General features: G+C 36.1%; 1 protein-coding gene across 7 annotated transcripts in view; it reads left to right on the top strand.

Moving 5' to 3' along the window:
* The window catches only part of LOC145690700 (uncharacterized), a 100611-nt gene extending 85574 nt beyond the window's left edge, over positions 1–15037 (top strand). For all 7 annotated transcript variants that reach the window (XM_081765862.1, XM_081765859.1, XM_081765856.1 and 4 more), the window contains 5 exons: positions 2583–3042; positions 3995–4116; positions 6879–7001; positions 8948–9207; positions 13502–15037. In XM_081765862.1, coding sequence (XP_081621988.1) covers positions 2583–3042; positions 3995–4116; positions 6879–7001; positions 8948–9207; positions 13502–14726 — 2190 coding nt within the window. In that variant the 3' untranslated portion in view covers positions 14727–15037. The remainder of the gene's footprint in view (positions 1–2582; positions 3043–3994; positions 4117–6878; positions 7002–8947; positions 9208–13501) is intronic.
* The last annotated feature ends 4787 nt before the right edge of the window (positions 15038–19824 follow it).

Genomic DNA, 19824 nt, shown 5'->3' with positions numbered 1-19824 from the left:
TTAGCTACTGGAGCGTGCGTGTCATTTAAGACTACCATAATTTATCAGTATCGTCGTATATCTGCATTGTTATATATTAGCAGAACGTCACGGAGAATGCAGATCTATGTTAGCCTAATTTGATCGGTGCATGAGTTATTAAGTTAGTAGCAAGAGCCGTTTCAGTCTGCTTCCTTGATTATATAGCAGATAAGTTTCCTGGAATACGTTTAGTATCTTTCCAACAGTGCGGCTGTGTGAGATGTAGAACGACAGCTGTGATAAAGTTGAGGAGGTGCAGGAGCATGGCCTATTATTCTATCCTTACATCAGAGATAGAATTGTCCGAGAGGAGTTGGAGTACGTGAGAGTAGAAGGTGAAATGACTTCTGTAATACAAAATCCCACCAAATGTGAAGTGAGATTTGTCATACAATTTTTGAACGCCAAAGAACAGAATGAAGCTGATATCCATCAGGAATTGTGTGTCATTTACGAACCGACAGTAATGAGTGAAAGGAAGGTCAGATAGTGGTGCAGAGAGTTTCAACAAGGGTGTACAAGCACATGTTCATGACGATCACCGTAGTGGGAGGTCTAGTATTGAAACGGACAATCTTGTAGAACGCGTTTACGAAAAAGTACAATCCCATCGCCAGTTTGCAATAATGGAACTCTCCAATGGGGTTTCCAGAACTGTCTGCGAAAATATTGCATCGAATTGTAACTGACAAGAAGGGTTATCATAAAACCGTATGCGAGGTGGTTGCCAAAAATGTTGACAGACGCTCACAAAGAGCAAAGAATGATAACTCCATGTGAGTTTTTGGTCCGCTGGGAAAAGGATGAGGATGACTTCTCTTTTCACATAGTGACGAGAGATGAAATCTGGATATCGTACGCCACTGGGAAATCGAAGCAGAGTTCAATGCAATAGCGGTACTGTGGTTTTCCTAAAGCGAAGAAATCCAAACAAATACGATCAGTTCACAAAATCTTGGCAGTTGTGTTTTGGGACTAAAAGGGTGTGGTTTTTGTGGAATTCTTGGAACCTGGATGAAAATTACAGCAGATACATATTGCCAAATCCTGAATGATGTGCAACATGGCATCCAAAATTGGCGGAGAGAATGGTACTCTCTGGAATTCCTCTAATCAATGACAACGCCCGCCCATACACAGCCGCTCGTACTGCTGAGACAATTCAAAGGTTTCGATGGGAACTATTCAGTCATGCAACCTACAGTCCCGACTTTTTCCCCAGTGAGTCAATTTAAAGGATTCGATGAGAGCTATTCCAGTCATCCCCTTACAGCCCCCTAGCGATTTCTTTCTTTGTCTTCATCTGAAAAGGTGACTTGCATCGAAACATTTTAACGACATTGAAGTGCTCAAGACATCAAGTCTGGACTGGCTGCAGATTTTTACATAAAGAAGGGTATACTAAAGCGTGTACCACGCTACCAGAAATGTCTGGAGATTGATGGTGACTACTTCGAAAAATAGCCAAGCTGTATCATTCATCAATCACAATAAATCTTCCTCTATCATTTTCTTATTTTTTTTTAAAAATGTACCGGCATTAATATCTTTTTTGTTTGACATGCGCGTCGTACAACTATACATGTTAAAAACTTAATGGGAGAAATATCTAAAGAAAACTCTTACAAAATATGGCACCAATGCATTGTCTACTGAAAGTGTACAATTGATGTAAAAGGAATACACTTACATTAATCGGAAGATAATTATGGTGATAGTACTGGAGAGGATACAATGAAAAATTAAATGAGTCAGGGAAAGAAAGAAAGTCGGTAGCGATACTTCTCTTGAGCGAGCTTTTTGACAGTCAGAGATTAGCATGAAGGTACTTATGTTTTTCCAACAAACGGCTTAGGCCATACGTTGTTATTATTATTATTATTATTCATAAAGCTGTAAACTGCCTTTAAGAAACAACAAGCCTGACCTGATCACACTACATTGCGAAAAGTAACAGATGACTGGAATCTGATGACAGTATTATCGATGCTAACAAATCAGCGTAATGTTACAAATGCTTTAAACAGACAGTGGAAATCTAATAATGTTAATACATATTTTTAAAATAATACCAAATTACAAATAAACAGTTTATTTCATGTGAGTGTAGTAATTTGGCCACCATCTGTAAGTTTGCTATTTGTGAAATAGATGATTAATAGTGTATTACATGCAAAATATTTTCTAGTGTTATTTCGAAATAGTAGTTATTCTCAGAGGCAGTTTTTCTTCGATTTGCATCATACAAATTCCAACTACCAGTATTCGTGCAGAGTGGGCTTCGTGGGGAGCAAACTGGGTGCGTGGGTTTTCTCGGAGTCTTCCCGTTTTATTCGTTCCACCATTTCGTTCATTATTGTCATCACCATCTCTGGAAGTCTACACGCCACAAGCGCGGGACGTACAATTGAAGAATTTATTTTGTTTTCCAACCATCAGTATGTGTGTGAATAAAGGAATAAATAAATAAAGAGTAAAGCTTATTTATTTGAATATTGAGTGACATGCAGTCTTTAACTCATATCAGGTATTCGATATTCTTGATTCTTTTGTTTTTTTAGCATTTGGAGACAGCGCCTCGAGAAATTTTGGGTGATTTTCCTCGTCTAACCCGAGAAGGTGCTAGTGCAGCTATATATCAGAAGCCGTTACCCAAATGGGCGAAGGAGAAGAAGAAAATTCCTTCCTTGTTGGATATAGAAGTGAGCAGCCCAGCAAGTTTGGAGAACGGGGACTTCAAACCCCGTCGGGAATCTGACGAGGACTCCGAGGAGAGGTTGAGGAGGAAGCCGGTGTTTCGCTTTTACCAGGAGACTCTGAGCCCTGAGGAGGAGCCCGAGGAATATAGAAGGAAGAAGAAGAAGAAGCATCGTCACAAGGAGGACGACGATAGGAAACATCGTAGGAACCATAAGGATAAGGATAAAGATAAGAAGGACAAAGGAAAGCGACGAGAAGAACGGAGTAAAAGACAGGAGCGTCGAGACGAGGAAGAGCGGAAGGAATCGCCAAGTAAGGATGGTAAGTGGAGACCGTATCTGAGTCTTAGTATGACCACAGTGACTTGATGCTTTTGAGACTGAACACTAGAACTCACAGCTAGTTATAACCCAGCACATCATTATATTGATATTTATTAATAATAGTTCATTGAGAATAAATAGGAAAATTTAGTTTCATATTATAAAACTACTCTAGATTTGCAAACTGAAGAGATCCAATCAGTTGATATTTATTAGTTCCGGTTTGAATAGGCAGGTAGAAAGGGAGCTAGTTTGAATAGGCGGATACAGCGGAAGATGGAACCTAGTCTTGTGTTGGCGAGTCTACATCAGAAAACAATTTCTCTGAATTTTATGTCAGGAAACACTTTCCCTTTGTCTCTCCGGAAATACAATATTGAAACTGGAATTTTTGTTTGTAATAAATTTGCTTTCGTATTAATGCCTATCATTAAATTTTATTTGGAATGTCATGATAATCGAACCACATGCATACTTTTTCGTTTTGACCTACTGTTGGTTCAGTATTATATATATATATATATATATATATATATATATATATATATATATATATATATATATATATATATATATATATCCGGACCTTAAAGGCAGAGGGGAGTAAGTCATTTTTATTAAATTTTCAGGAGAGACAGAAAACAGTGACTGACTTCTTTTTGCCTCTAAGTGCCCTCGGACTTATATCCAATTTTATTGTTGCTATTTGATAAAGTATTCATAATACAACTACAAGCTTTCTAAGAATAAGTGATATCAGAACACGCGTTTCAAATCTGGCAATAACTTATTTTCAGAAAAAAATGGCTTACTCCCCTCTGCCTTCTGAAAATGAGTTATTGCCAGATCCGGAATCTCAAATCCGGATTGAAATTGTTCTGAATTCGATTGTATAGATATCCGTAGATTATTTATTGCGTTGAAAATAATGTGTGATAATACATTTGTAGCTCATGCAGAGGGCAGCGTGGACAGCAATGATGGATTGCAGATTCCTCTTCATTTGCCAAAGAAACAACGGGAGCTCTTCTTGCGAATTCAGCAGCAGCAACGAGAATTTGAAAGTAGACAGGTGAGGTTTTGTTGTATGTACGTAGCAATCTAATCCTAAAGTTCATTCAGTCAAAGGCTGGACTGAATAAACCGAATTTTAGAAATTAACTACTTAGCTACACAATGTTCCTTCCAATTCGTCAGGGCCTCAACGCTTACGTCCTTCGTCTTCACATTGTTTATGTATCTCAGCAGTGGTCAAATAATAAATATTGTACAGCATATTTTATCTAATGATTTTATGTATTTGCTCCAATATATATATATATAAATTGTTTATTAGCTATGTACAATTGATGCGCGTAAATTAATGTTAGTCGCCTAATTTAATTACAAAAATACTTTTTTTTTTGTTAGAAACTTTCCAGTGAAATCTTAACAAACATTATCACCAATATATCCAATGAACCGACAACTAATTTGAATTTCTGTTTGCACACTGTATACCCTGAATTGGAATTTATTGAATTTCCTATGAAAGGTAACATTCAAAAAGTTAATGGAGATGTCATACATATTACCTTTTATAAGAAATTCAATAATCTCCAATCCAGGGTATATAGAAAACATTTTTTATAAAACTTGAGGTCTTCCATGACAGACGAAACATTTGGATCAACAGGTGTATCAAAACATATAAATTGGTAATTGTAGAAGATGATCTTGCTGAAGAATTAATCAAATTACCAAATTAGGATTCATTAATGGCTACAGTTGTGCGACGTTGGAAACATGGAAACAATACGTCCTCAACATTTTTAGAAAGCGGAATAATGAGGATAAAAGATGACATCCCCTCCCTCGTGAGTTTCTTTCCGGCCTTTTCAAAGTATTTCGCATACATTGAGAAAATATATAAGATACAACTTGGCAGTTATTCTAACATCGCCTAGAAATATGAAAAGATCTTTAAGTTATTAGAAAAGTTATTTCGTAGAGAAAAACCTGTTAGGTATCATTTATCAGATCTTTTTGTTCATGTGACACCATCTACATTGGGATGACAAAAAGAAACATTAACTAAAAGAGCATATAAAGAGCACATATAGCACATAGGATAAGGTAGTTATATCAGATTTGTCGAAACATCTACATACTGCTAAACATTCAATTCAGATTGTGGAAATTCAATATTGTGCTACCTCGAACAGCGAAAGAAATACATTAGTATATTCGAAGCCAATTACATTAGAAAAGAAATCGATTCCTAATCACTAAAAAGGGAAATCTGGATAAGAACTAGAATGATATTATTAGCAGTTATGTCAATAAAAGTAAACTTAATGACTAGAAATGACTTTATTTCAAGTTTTAGGTATATATAAAAAAGTTTACATATAGTCACCTAAATTGGGAATTAATGTTTGATATGGCTGCTTTGTACACGTAGAAATTTGAAATAGTTGTCGGTTAATTGGATATAGTGATGTTCATGTTTAAGATTTCCCTATAGAGAATTTGTGAAAAACAAAAATTAACAGTTTTTTTTTTTTTAATTAAGTTAGGCAACTAACGTTAATTTCCGCACATTAATTGTACATAGCTACTAAATAATTTATATCTTTTGGGGCAAATAGGTAAACTACTAGTATCGACAAAATATATTGCCTAATATTCGTAATAAACTGTTGAGATAAATAAACAATCTGAAAACCATTCATCAACAAACGAGTTAGGCTTTGTGGCTCTGGCGAAAATTACCCGAACGACGCATTTGAAATATTAGAAAGGAACATAAGTGGAAGGAACATTATTTAGATCAGTATTTGTTTATTACCATATGTTTAATGACTTCTAAGTAACGAAGTTGTTACAACCGTGAAAATTCACGGGAGAGTTTCAGAACTTGATGTTCCATTCAGACGAAAAGTCGTTCCACACAAGGTAAAATACTTTGAAATTAAGAGGGAAAACGTTCAAGTAAGGCGGAAGATCTTCTACTTACTTGGTTTTTGATGGTACTTAAACCAGTTGTTTCATGGACTTAAACAGGTTGGTTCAGTATTATTTGTTTGTTTTTTTACGCATGAAAAGGAAATTTGTTCCAGTAAGTGACGAAAATAAAAATGAGGTAAGTTTTGTTTTTAGCCATTGGATTTAATGTTAATCCATTCGGTTGTTTCATAACTTATTTCTACGTGGAGCAATTTAAAATGTTTTGAAAACGAAAACAGCTTTCGAGAGACAAATGTATCGTCAACGGAGTGTGAAAAAAAGATGTCACTGTCAGTTATATTCAATGTTACCACAGAAGAATGTGTGGCTAGACTAGAATCGATGTAGATTGTTGAGAGGGAGAGAGGAACATGGTTGAAATATGGTATGAGGCAGGATAAAGTTTCTCCAGTGTTTTATATTACGTCGTTGGACGTTTGAATCCAGTTCGTACTTATTTGCTGAAGGATCTGATGAAGATCTGACAATGAAAATCTGTATTGCCTAAACTTCCCTATTCACGTGATTTTGTCTTTTTGTTTCGAATATTTTTACTTGAGACTAGGTTAATCAACTTTCATATTCATATAATGCTACGAGCAGAATTATATTTTACAAAGATTCTTATTATTGATTACTTCTGCATTAATTCCAATTGTAAAATGTCTGCATTAATTCCAGTTATAAAATGATGTCAGTTGAACGAGACAATCGTTTTGAATCGCTGTTTAAAGACTCAATATCGTAGCTTTTATATTTTTCTCATCTCAGTGTTTGATCTGTTTAAAGTGGTGTTTTAATCTTAGCTACGATTGGTTTGTTCACTGAGATCTACTTTTATTGTAGGAGATGAGTGCCGAGGAACGTGAGGTCACACCTGAACCTGTGAAAGAAGAAAAATGGTATTCCAGTGATGAGGAAGCAGAAGATAGTTCTTTGACTGATGTTCTAAAGAATCTATCCAAACAGGTAAGACCAGTAAGAATTAAATTTCTTGATAAATAATTCGCTTAGAAAAAGGAAAGGAAATAAAAAGGAAAAAGAGTGAAAAATAAATAATAAAGGAAAGTACGTCCCTAACAATTTAGATACATTTTGCATTCCAATCGTGTATTCTTTCATTTTCTCCCTGTCTCTGGGAAGTTTCTCAAAGCTCCACTCTTTCTCAAAATGCGAAACGAATAATCAACTCTGGTAATTGATATGAAGAGGTACTTACTTAGCTTAGTAATGATCAAAATTGTAGTTTGCACTTTTGACAGATTTACTGCTTGTATCAAGCTGTTAATAAAGATGAGTTAGATGAGCATATTTCACATAAACGAAATAAGGCTTCTGATAATAATACGAGGTGTGTCAAATACGATGTCATAGTATAATATGTCAAAAAATACGATGAATAATTTTATTGGAAACAAAGTAATAAGCTTACATGGAATTTGATTTAATCTCCTTCAACGTACTGTCCTTGGCTAGCAATGCACTTATCACAACGTTGAATCCATGACTTGGAAGCATCTCTGGAAGGCTTCTTTTGGAAGGGCGTTCAGCTGCACTGTCGTGGCCGTTTCAATGTCAGGAATGGTGTCAAAACTTTTTCTTTTAAGCACGGTTTTAATTTTTGGGAAGAACCAGAAGTCGCATGGTGCTATATCTGGAGAGCACAGCAAATGTGGACAGACAGGAATATTTTTTCGGCCAAAAACGCGGATCAAAAGCAAATATCAGTAGACCTACCTTTGTACCTCGGAGAATATCTTAGTATTCGCGGATTATTGTAATCTTTTCTATGAACTTGGTCACCATCACATCCGGTTGTGAAACTTGATATTTAATTGGTTATTATTGAAGTTGTTATCCTATAAAATACATGTGGGAACACAGTCTTCCTAAAAAAAGAAAAAAAGAATAATATGGTTTTATCACTTGTTACTACCAGAATTTTTGCACTGGTACACGACCACATTTGCTTGTTACAAGTCCACTTGAAACGAGTTTTCAAATGTCCACAGATTAAAGTCTTATCGAATTAGTTTCCTGAATTTTCTTGAATTTGAAACTGTTTTTTTTTTTTCAGTGGAATTTTTTCTTGTGCGAATTAAAACTATTTTTAAATATCCACTCAGGAAAAATAATTATACATAGCATCTGGTGGTGACTAAGGTCACAGAGATGATCGAAGCAATCCACAAATAATAAGATATTCTCCGAGGTACAAAGTTAGGTCTTCTGATATTTATATCATTAAGTTAAGTTCAAAGTCTGTGGAAGAACATACGCAAACGAAATTTAAGTTCATGTCAAGAGTTAAATAATTCCGAACTGAAAGTACAAACATGAACGAAGAAAGCTTTTTAAAACAGTGAAAACTTAAAAACAGTGTTTTCGTGTTTGGAATGAGAAAGTTTTATCTTCTTTCTGCAGAACGAGCACAAGTTCCTTATATGTCTCCAGAAAGAGTTTATATTATAACCTCTTAGCAAACATGACAACTAATAAACATTATGCATATTACGGAAAGCTCACATTTATTTTTTAAAAAAGTCCAAGTATATAAGCACATAGAAAAAACGTATATTGGTAATCCTACTTACTATTACTTTTTGACTGAAAATTTCTACTTTTTACACATTTTTATAATAAAAACTCGCCAGTATATATATATATATATATATAATAATCTGTGGTTAACAGTATATTGTTTATGGCCAGATTATGTTTCCTCATTATGACATTTTTTAAAATTTTATTTGGCGACCATAAACTCAGTACGTATATTCGTTCAGTCTCTGGCGTACCTTAGAAAAATATATATAAATTTATTGTAATCGAATGCAAGGCGAACAGAATATGCATAGCAACTATATAAAAATAAAGTACTATATGTAGTCAAATTCTTGATTTCTTTCTTTTAGCCTCCAGAAAAGAAGGCCACTACACCTCCGCCTCCAGAACCATCACAAAATTCGACGAGCAGCAACGAGTTGATGTCCAAACTTTCCATTGGAGATTTATCACACATTGACATCAGTCCAGACATAAGTAAATTGTTGCAGACTATTCGAAACCAAAGTAGTTCGGGTGCTGGAGCTACAACTTCTGCTGCGGGCAGCCCACCGGGCAACTCTGTAACTACAAACACATCAGGGTCTGAAATATCTCCCACGGAATCGAGGTAAAGAATTTCTTAATATTGTTTTTTCTATGTACTTACTTTCACTCAGAAAAGTGTCTTAAATCATTATATGTAGAGTAGACGTAAATTTTCTGTTATTGAATAGTAATATATATGAACATTTCAGTTTAAACTAGCATTTAACGAAATGAGCTTTGCAATACTTCCATAATCTAGTGGCCGCGGTGACTCAGTGGTAGAGCGATCGTCTCTGGTGCATGGGGTCCTTGATTCGATCCCAGTTCGCGGCAAGTGAGCTTTGTGGTAGACAAACACCGTGTGCGTGGGTTTTCTCGGGGTTCTCCGGTTTCCTCCCACTTTCTTCATTCCACCACTTCATTCATTTCTCATCATCACCGTCTTCTTTAGCCTAGCCGGCGTAAAGCTTAAAGATTTCATTTTTCATTTCCATAATCTATTTAACACGGAGACCGCCAGTTCTTCAGTATCTTGAATTTTTAGTGACAATGACAATGACTGCTCAACGTCTGATTCATGAACTGTTACTGTATGAGGTCTAACTCGGGCATAACGCTGCAACAACAATCCAAAACATTTTTCATGTGAAAGGGGAAGATACAGTGGACCACAACGCAACAACCCGTTGGTTCCAGAAATTTAGTACGAGTTATAAAAATGTTTATCAGCCAAGGTCCGACCGCCTCATGACAGCAGATTCTAAGGTGATACGACACGGCATTGAGAAAAATCCATCCACGACGATTGTCGAACTAACTCGACAAGTCCTAACCCACTGTAGTTCGTCGCGTCACCTTCACGAACTCCGAAAACCAACAGGACCTGCGCATTGCTCACATGAGTTGACCCCAGGTCAGGTTCCGAGAACTGCAGTGTACTAACAACTTCTGCAAAATCCGCGTAATGTGCGTTTCCTGAAACGGATTGTCACATACTAAAAGTAAGTGTTTTTCCGAAATTCGAATGTGCAAAAACAGTGGTTGAACAAGCGTCATATACTAGAACCTGTCGTCAAACATGGCGGTTTCGAGCATAAAGTTCTGCTGTCTGTGGTGTAACTACGAGGAGATAATTTATTTCGAGTTCGTTCCCTAATGGTTGTACTATCAATGCCGAACTTTATTCCGAAGAGTTGGAGCAGATATATGCTGCACGATGTCAAAATACCCTGCATTGTTTAAGAGAAAACGAGCCCTTCTGCAGCAGGCTAACGCAAAACCGCTCTCGATTTGAAAAAAAAAAAAAAAAAAAAAAAAAAAAAAAAAAAAAAAAAAAAAAAAAAAAAAAAAAACGTGATAACATCAACTTGATGCCATACCCGGTATATAGTCTTATTCTTGTCCCTTCGGATTATTAGTTTCGATCTATAGCGCACTTCAGCAGCCAGCAGGAAGTGCAAATAGCAGTGACTTGACATCGTTTCCTATCGGGACAAGACGTGGTATTGCCGTTAAATCGAGAATCTGGCAGAAAGGTGGCTGCAAACAGTCCAACGCGAGGAGCTGTACTTCGAATGTTAATTTGCTTTTATTATACTATAATAGATACGGGCATGCTGTGTATCAGAATATTGCAAGACTTATAGAGCTCGCTCCTGGATATGTGAATAGAAGGGGAGACTCAGGTTCGATTCCCGGCGGAAGCTCATGTAGTTCAGGTCCCACGTTAAGTTGTAGGTCCACATCTCATAGCATCGCTGCTGAACGGCACTAAACTCAAATCGAATTGCAATACTCATGACGTAATATATACAGGGTAAATGCTTTATCTTGAAACTAATAGACAAAATTCAATAAAATTGTGTAACATGGAAATACATATAGAGTACCATGCAAAAAAAAATGTAACTTGATGTTGGATTTTTAACACTGTAAATCTGTGGTATTTCAAAGTTCCACATGGTGTTGTCAAGGAAAGTTTCATTAATCGTATTTTTTGAAAGTCCGGGTACTTTCTGAATAGGCTTCATATACAGATTAGTCCCTAATAGGAAATAGTGTTTCTTTTGGATTTTAAAATTTTTTTTTAAGTCAACTCTACAAAATTAATATGTATTAGATAGTCTAAAATGTAGTGAGCCTTTTGCGCATGGGATGGTGTTTGTATTCCAAATCGTAAGGTATATGAGTCGTAGTGAGTCCGCCCTAACGTCATGTGACAACTTATAGTTGAAGCTAGTAGATATCCAAAAAAGTGTTGAAATTTTTATGATCAGATGCTCTGAAGATGAATGAACTTTCCCAAAAACAATGCGTCACACATCACAATTTTATTTCGAAAAGGTGCAAATGCTGCGCAAGTCCGTGAAAATAATTGTGCAGTTTATGGACAAGATACGTTATCAAACAACAGCTTCGCCCTACAGTAGCTATCATTCGACCGCTTTCGTTCTGGAAATTTAAATGTTCAAGATACTTGAGTTAGTAGGCGACCAATCACAGAAAACGTAACTAATGTTCTGGCAAAAGTCATGCAAGACCTGCATGTAAGCGGTAATGACATTGCCAATGACCTATTATTACCATCAGCATTCATCACCAAACAGGATTAAACCATTTGGAAAAATCTGGATACAAAACGAAGTTCGACGTTTGGAAGTCACATGATCTAACTCAAAAACATTTACTTAGTTGAATTTCTATCTGCGAATCTCACTGAAACGTAACGGTGATCACAAGTGATGTAAAGTGGGTAACCTACGACAACAATGTGCGAAAAAGATGATGGTTGAAACGAGAAGAAGCTCTACAGTCTGTGACAAAGCCGACATTGGCGCGAGTAGGAAGGTTATGTTGTGCATTTGATGGGGCTGGAAGGACATCTTACATCGCGAGTTGCTGCTGCCAAACAGAACGATAGACCCGGACGTAAAATGTCAATAATTAGCGCTAGTGCTTGTAACGCTCCTACGCTTAATAGTGAGAAACCATCTAATTCGTCCAACAATCTAAAAAGAAAGTACTGTGAAACGAACTGCCAGTAAGGACGATTCGGTTAAACACAAAACACAATACAGTGGGATGCTTTAAATATCACAACCGTGCTCCTGAAACACTATGTCAATCTCAAAACAAAAACCTTAGATCGAATATCACTAAAGATCTTAAATTCAGACTTGTTGTCACATGCACCTAGAAATTCAGAAAAGAAACTGCCACAATTGGTTAACAGAAAGAGTGTTGTACACCATGCTGACAACACCAGACCGCATACATCGGTACTCATCAGAAATTGAGAGAACTTTGCTGGGAAGTTTTAAAACATCCACTTTATAGCCGGGACCTGACACCCTCAGAATATCATTTCTTTCGTTCTTTGCAGAACTTTCTGAATGTTAGGTCAGTTTCAAAAGAGGCCTGTGAAAACTAGGCATCACTTTTTTTTTTTTTTTTTTTTTTTTTTTACCAGAAAACCACAGAAATTTTATAGAGACGTGTTGCGGGAGAAGTGGCAGAAGATCATTGAACAAAATGGTGCATATATACATTGTTTCAACAGTAACAATAACTGTATTCTCAAACCTTAAAAGGCTCAACACTTTTTAGACAACCTGATATATAATTATGCTAACGAAAGAGCAAAGTGGACAAATCGCAGCTACTTTAATATAACATCTTTGGCTCTACGGCACAGAGTATGATGTATTTCCAATAATATTCAAAGTAAATACATAGAAGTTAGATTAAAATCCGTATCAAAACATAGATCGTTGTAAGAACTGGGAGGGCTGAGAATCAAGATTTCCAGTTAAAAGAATAAATAATATAAAATAGGTAAATAAATCAAAAATGAAAAACGCACTAATAGTAGTTTATTATTGTTATTATTTCTTTATGAATTCTGTTTGTCAATCAATATAAATCTTACGTTGAGAATTATTCCAGCAAAATTAGTATTTTTTAAAAAGTCAAAAGTTAATTTATTTTATATGAAAGTATTTCTTGTTATATGAGCAAGAATATCTTAGAGGTAATAAAATACATGTAAAATGCTTTTTGTCTTTTTTTACTGTTCCCTACTTTGTTAAAAATTTAGATCAATGTGATTGGACAAGAAATTACTTGTAAGTCGTAAGGATATGGTTTTCGGGTTATAAAATAGATTGAGTAGAGGAATAGTCAGTTTTGAAAGTTAAATTTTAAGTCTAAATGACTTCCTCAACCCACTATACGAACTCTGGATATGCCAATGATTTGTAACATTTAATTTTTCTTAGTACCGAAATTATATTTTTTGCATATCTTTCTATGAAAGTGTTATGCGTGTTAAGTAATGGCATAATGAATAATTTGTTTTTATTATTATTATTATACAGGAGCCAGGGAGGCAGACCACGAGATCCTAGATTGTGCACTCGTGATCCAAGGGACCCTCGAATGCGCTCTGATCCGAGATCAGGACCGAGACCTCCGGAGCCACCTGTAAGAGGATCAGAACCACGGGATCCTCGAAGTGGGCTTCGAACACATGACACGGATTCACGCTTGTCACACCGTCCTCATGAACCTACTTTGATTCCTCAAGAACCTCGATCAGATTTGCGTGCTGTACCCTTGATTCCTGAAACGCTTATGCCGTTGGAACCCAGAGACCCGCGGAGGTCCCTGGGAGATGTGGACTTGAGACAGTTGCCGGAGTCAGACACAGATCTCAGAAAGAAAATGTGTGATACAGATTTGAGAAGTATTGATCTCACAAGTGCTTCCTCTGATGTTGATCTCAGAGATGTTTCAATTCTTGGACTGCCTTTCAAGCCATTGCCTCCGCATACACCAGCTAAAGAAATAGACGCATCGCTCAATTCTCACCCTCCAATACCATACAAGCTTATTCCTATCACTATTCCAAGGCCGAACTATTCTAATTTAAAAATAGCTGTAACGGACCCTCAAGTGAAAAACGACCCCAGACTTCGGAGAATTTTCAGGATATCAACGAATGAGCCATCGAAGAATTCACCTCGATCATCATCGTCATCATCATCGTCTACCACGTCTAATTCCACGAGAACAGATCCACGTACAATGCGCAGTCCTGAACACGCAACAGAAGCACCGCGTGGTGATCCAAGGAAGAACCGCCGCACATCGGATCCGGATCCACGTTTAGCGAGATCAGATCCACGTGCTCATTCCGGGAATTCTCCGACCTCCTTTCCAGTTCCAACGGGAGGATTACATCCGCCGATTGATCCACGTCTTCTGAAACGCCAGGATTCAATGTCATCGCCTCGTGTGGATCCCAGAACATCGCGTCATTCTAGTGCACCACAGTTTTACCCACCACAAACTCCAAGGCCATCTTTCGATGAATCGGATTCGGACGATGAGAATTCGAAAAATAAGTGGGGTCGAATTCAGGCGCCTGATGTAAAGGGTGGCAATTCGTGGGTTGGTGCCCCGTGTGGGCCTGCTATTATGCCTATGCAAACTGAGCCATCTATGGACGGTGGAGTGAATCCATGGGGATTTTTTCCAGGGCCAAAGAATGATCAACCTCCAGCATTTGGCAGTGATGTTCGGTGGGGGATGATGAATTAAATATAAGGGGGTTCTGTGAACAGACTCTTGTACAAATAGTGTCTCATGAACAATAAGGTAGTTCGTCACACCCATGCATACGAATGTATATACATTGTACATATATTGTATGTATAATTTAAAAAGATTGACTCTTGACAATGTGAATGCGCGTGTGTTTGTGAGTTTGTGTGTGTATGAAGAAACTACGAAAGAAAATGGTGCTCAAAACTTGTGTAACTTTCATTCCCGATATATAGTATATTGCAACTTAATTGTGAAGTAAAATTGAAATATTGTACAAAATTCTATTATGAAGTTTCCCAATTTTGGTTCAAAATAGATGTGTTTATCAGAAATATGATCTGAATTTAATTGTGTACTATCGAGTTTAAAATTTCCAAGCAAATTAGCAGAATTGTCAGCAAAAATAACTTAGACATATATATTTTTATGTTTTAAAAAATAGAAACCAGGATATCAAAAGTGATATAGGTATTCAATGTATTATTTTGTTAGAACTATGTAACAGTTTTAAAGTGCAAGCGCTTTATTTCTAGCGAGACTAAGAAATTTTGAAACGTTCCTGATTTGCGCTTATAGCCTACGCTTTTTATTATTATTATTATTTTTTATTTATTTCGGGTGGAACGGGACTGTCAATGAATATTTGGTATGGAAACTCGTGTCTATGGTGTATGTATACAGATTGTTGTAACATTAGCGTTGAAGAGAAAGCGGAAATATGAACAAAGAATTATGTATTTCTATTTCTTCATGACAAGAGTTTTTTTTTTTTTTTTTTTTTTTTTTAAGTTTAATTTGAGAAGTTTTCTTCTTTAATTTTTCTCGTTCATTCACATTTTTGTTTCTCTTTGCCCTTTCTTTCTTTTGTGCGTGTATATGTTCTAAATCCTTCCAGCAAAACTTCGTTTATTTGTTTTTTCTTCCATTTTAATCAACATTTCGTTCGACATTAACATTTTTGGCCATTTACATGTGGTCAATATGAGCAACACTGGAGCAACCTGATTATATATAGTACATACATATTTACTTATATTTTTCTTTTTACATATTTACTTATATTTTTCTTTTACGTTTTGTGTAAATGTAATAATATTGATATGATCTCGTCTATTATTATTATTATTACTATTATTGAACACTAAAGAAGCTGTTAAGAGAAAACGTGAAAGAGAATTTATCCTATTGCCAAAGTTTATTTTTTTTTTTTTTTTATTTGTTGCTTTAAGTACTGCTTTAGTTTTATTTGTACAGTTGCCATATTTGAAAATTAGGAGCAGTATTTAGTGTAAATGCATTTGTCTGTAAATGTATGTTGGATGAGAGAACTATTGTGTGGCTGCATTGCCGAAAATTGTTTTCAGAGATTTTGTGAATATATTATATAATATCATTTGTACATGAATTTATGACTTTTATTTTTATTTTTTAAACCGATTTTCTTTCTTCCAATGAAGTCACTTGGGAAATGAAAACGAATTGACACAATTTCCCAGTCGTTCAAGATCTCTTTTCTATATAGGACTTTTTTTTGTTGTTGTTTGTTTTGTACGAGTTAATAAGGTTTATTGCATAAATCGACAACCTACAACTTTTAGGAAACTATGTTTAATATTGCATATTTCGAATTTTGATAGCGTAGTTTGCAGTTACTGTAAGCAGTGTTCTACCAGTTTTGGTGTTGCTTGTCATTCTTAAGAGCTTGCATACTAAAAAATAATACAAAATTTATAATTTTTCTTTTGCTTGTTTTTCATAAGAAAAAGGATATAATGAAACGCAACTTACTATAATCATAGATAATGTTATTCTACAACAGAAAACATGAACCTGAAGAATTTTCAGTGTTGCCATCCATAGAAAGTACAATGTGCCAAAATAACATTTCCCTCAAAATCTAAGTTAAGGCAGCGACTAGAGGAACGAACTCAATTGCATTTGAGAGCTCCTTCGTGGCTAAGCGGTTAGCGTACGCGCCTTTGGCGTGGGATACCCAGTTTTGATTCCCGGCGGGAGCTCATGTAGTTCGGATTCCACGTTAATCAGTAGGTCCACGTCTCACATAGTCTCGCTGCTGAGCGGGACGTTAAACTCAAACTCTACTAAACTCAATTGCATTTGATTACGTATCATGTTGTTTTGGTATGCTGTGAACTAGTTTTTAAGTAACATTATTATTTAATTTTAATAAGTATGTTAAAGCTGTTTTGTTTATTACAAACTAAATACAACTATTATTTAAAAAGTAGTTCACAGGATTCCAAGACAACGTGATACGTAATCAAATGCTGTTGAGTTCGTTCTTCTAGTCGCTGCCTTAACTTAGATTTTGGGGGAAATGTTATTCCGGTAACACAGTACTTTCTATGGATGGCAACATTAAAAAATCTTCAGGTTTATATTTTCTGTTGTAGAATAACATCTATGATTGTGGTAAGTTTCATTTCATTATCTCCTTTCACTTATGAAAAACAAGCAAAAGAAAAAATGGTATATTTTGTATTATTTTTAGTATGTCAGGCTCTTAATGTTCACGAGTCGTGCAAATCAATGTCTGCTAATCAACAAAAGAAAGTAACTTACTTCTGTAATGTTTGCACTGAATAGTTGAGGATGCAGATATTACAGGGAGCACACTCAACTGTGAAAACTATGAATAAGCCGTAGATTTCGTTATCACAAATCCGGAAAATTTTCAACAGACAGGGTTCCCACCGACCTGGAAAAGTCAAGGGATTCATCTTGCTTGAGAAAAGCAGGGAATGCCATGAAAACCTGAAGAAACCTTTAAAATCAGAGAATTTTAAGTACGGATTTTTACTTCTTAGAACCTCTTTCTCTTTTAGCCTTACACAGCTATTTGTTAGGGGATATTTTGTGAAAATAAATTAGTTCGTTCTGCAAAACTTCTCTGCCTACACTCACTAAATAACACCGACAACGTTTGGGAGGTGATTCCTGACACCAAGATAAGACAAAAAGTATAGGCAAACCTGGGTGCAAAAGTGCTTTCTTTGGGAGTTATAGGCTGCTGAAAACATGAAAAAATGAAATTTAAAGGCCCATAGCTCCAAAACTATGGGACCTATCGTAGTCGGATCAAGACTTCACTTAGGAACTACCATGTGCCCTATCCAAATATCCATGTTTCAGAATATTGCGATATTTCCGCAACAATTTTTATAGAGGTAGTTCGTAAGTACTTCAATTTACATGCCCGTAGCCAAACCCCTCCATAAAAATTGTTGCATGAGTATCTTAGAGTTCTGAAACATGGATTTTTGGATAGGGCACATATTAATTCCTAAGTGAAGTCTTCACCCGACTACGGTAGATTCCATACTTTTAGAGCTATGGGCCTTTAAAGTTCATTTTTTCATGTTTTCGGTAGCGTATAACTCCGAGAGAAAGCATTTGTGCATCCAGGTTGGTCTATACTTTGTCTTGTCTTGGTGTCACGAATCACCTCCCAAACGTTGTCGGTGTTGTTTCGATACACCCTCTATATACATATGTGCATGCATAGTAGGTAAGGAACCTCGTAGTGAAGTAAATACAGTTGCTTTACTACATTATACAAGGTGTTTTAGGGGAAAATGATAGTATGGGTGATTCGAAGAAAAAACTTCCTATGAACATGAGTGTTATTCTCAACGGTTTGAGAGCTACAGGTTGTGAACTATTTTTAAATTTAATGCTGCTTATTGCTCACCCTGTAGTTATTTTACAGAGGTGAAACATAACGCATTTGAAAGATGATGGAATGGCGTTTCCAACGGTGTATTATATTGGCAGTAGTGTCTTCTGAAAAGAGGTTATTGAGGGACATTTGGGAAAGTTAAGATTATTTGAAGAGTAATGAAATTTCGTGTCAACACTGATTCCCAAGTTTCCGCAATAATTTCCTTCGTAAAGACACCACTGCCACATGCTACATACTATTGGAAAGGCTGCTTCATCAACTTTCGAATGCGCTATGTCTCACCCCTGTGGAATAAGTGCAAGCTGAGCGATAAACAACACAAAGCAGAAAATGGTTCACAACCTGTAGCTCTCAAACCATTGAGAATAGGATTTATGTTCGCATGAACTTTTTGCTTAGAATCTATACTACGATTTCCCAAAGTATTGTCATTTCCCCCTGAGACTCCATCTTAAGATTTGTAAATCGAGACCCGGAAAAGCCAGGGAAATAGTACTCTCCAGGTAAGTGGGAACCCTGCAGAAACCGCAGCGAACAGTTTTATTATTCTGCGATCAATAAACGCTAATTTTATAAACTTTCCGACCGTTAAATTGAAAAAATTTGGACTACGAAAAATCCATCATTGAGTATTATAGTTAACTATGAAATATTCTAGCGTATTAGAGGTATTCAGTGTTTTTATAGTGTCTGTTGTTAATTTACCTACTAATTATTTACTTGACGGTGCAGTAAACGATATTTTCCATGGCCTCTTGGCTTAGAAAGCTCAAGAGGTCGATATGTACATTGTAGCCGACTCCAAAGCAACTACCAAACGAAAAAAGAAAGAGCTGAAATAAACTAAAAGAAGAAGTAATGTCTAAATTGTAACGAAACTCTAATTACTCGATTATTTAGTTTAGAGTTGTAAGCTTGTATTATTTTGTGCTATTGCTGTCTGGAGGGAATTCTGGAAACACTGCGAAGAGTAGGGAAGGGGAGAGGCAATTATACGCCCTAAGTGGTAACTGGAGTTGTAGTAGAAACGAAGGAAAGACAAAAACAGCTAGAATCTTAATAATCTGTTATAACATAACCGGCAAAATACATTCATGAGCGATTCACTGCAACAAGAGAAGAAGGAACACATGGAAACTAAAAGAGTTTTTGTAATTTGCCCACGGCATGGGATTTTGGTCCTGTCCTGTATTGTTTTATAGAAGGTGATGTTTATGGAAGTATTTTAACTCTTTGATCTGGTTGCAAAACATTTTCATACATACAAGTATCATGTATAAACAAGGCTGCGTTCACATTCTTTTATATCGGGGTGGAATGACTTTCATGTACACTTGTGTGTAGAAAAAAATGTGCATATGCTCTGTAGTTAACAATTTTTCGCATTTA

Source organism: Thermobia domestica, chromosome 7, assembly GCF_964235325.1.
Source record: "Thermobia domestica chromosome 7, izTheDome1.hap1.1, whole genome shotgun sequence".
In the NCBI taxonomy this organism is placed as follows: Eukaryota; Metazoa; Arthropoda; class Insecta; order Zygentoma; family Lepismatidae; genus Thermobia; species Thermobia domestica.
This window is presented reverse-complemented; position numbering and strand designations above follow the sequence as displayed.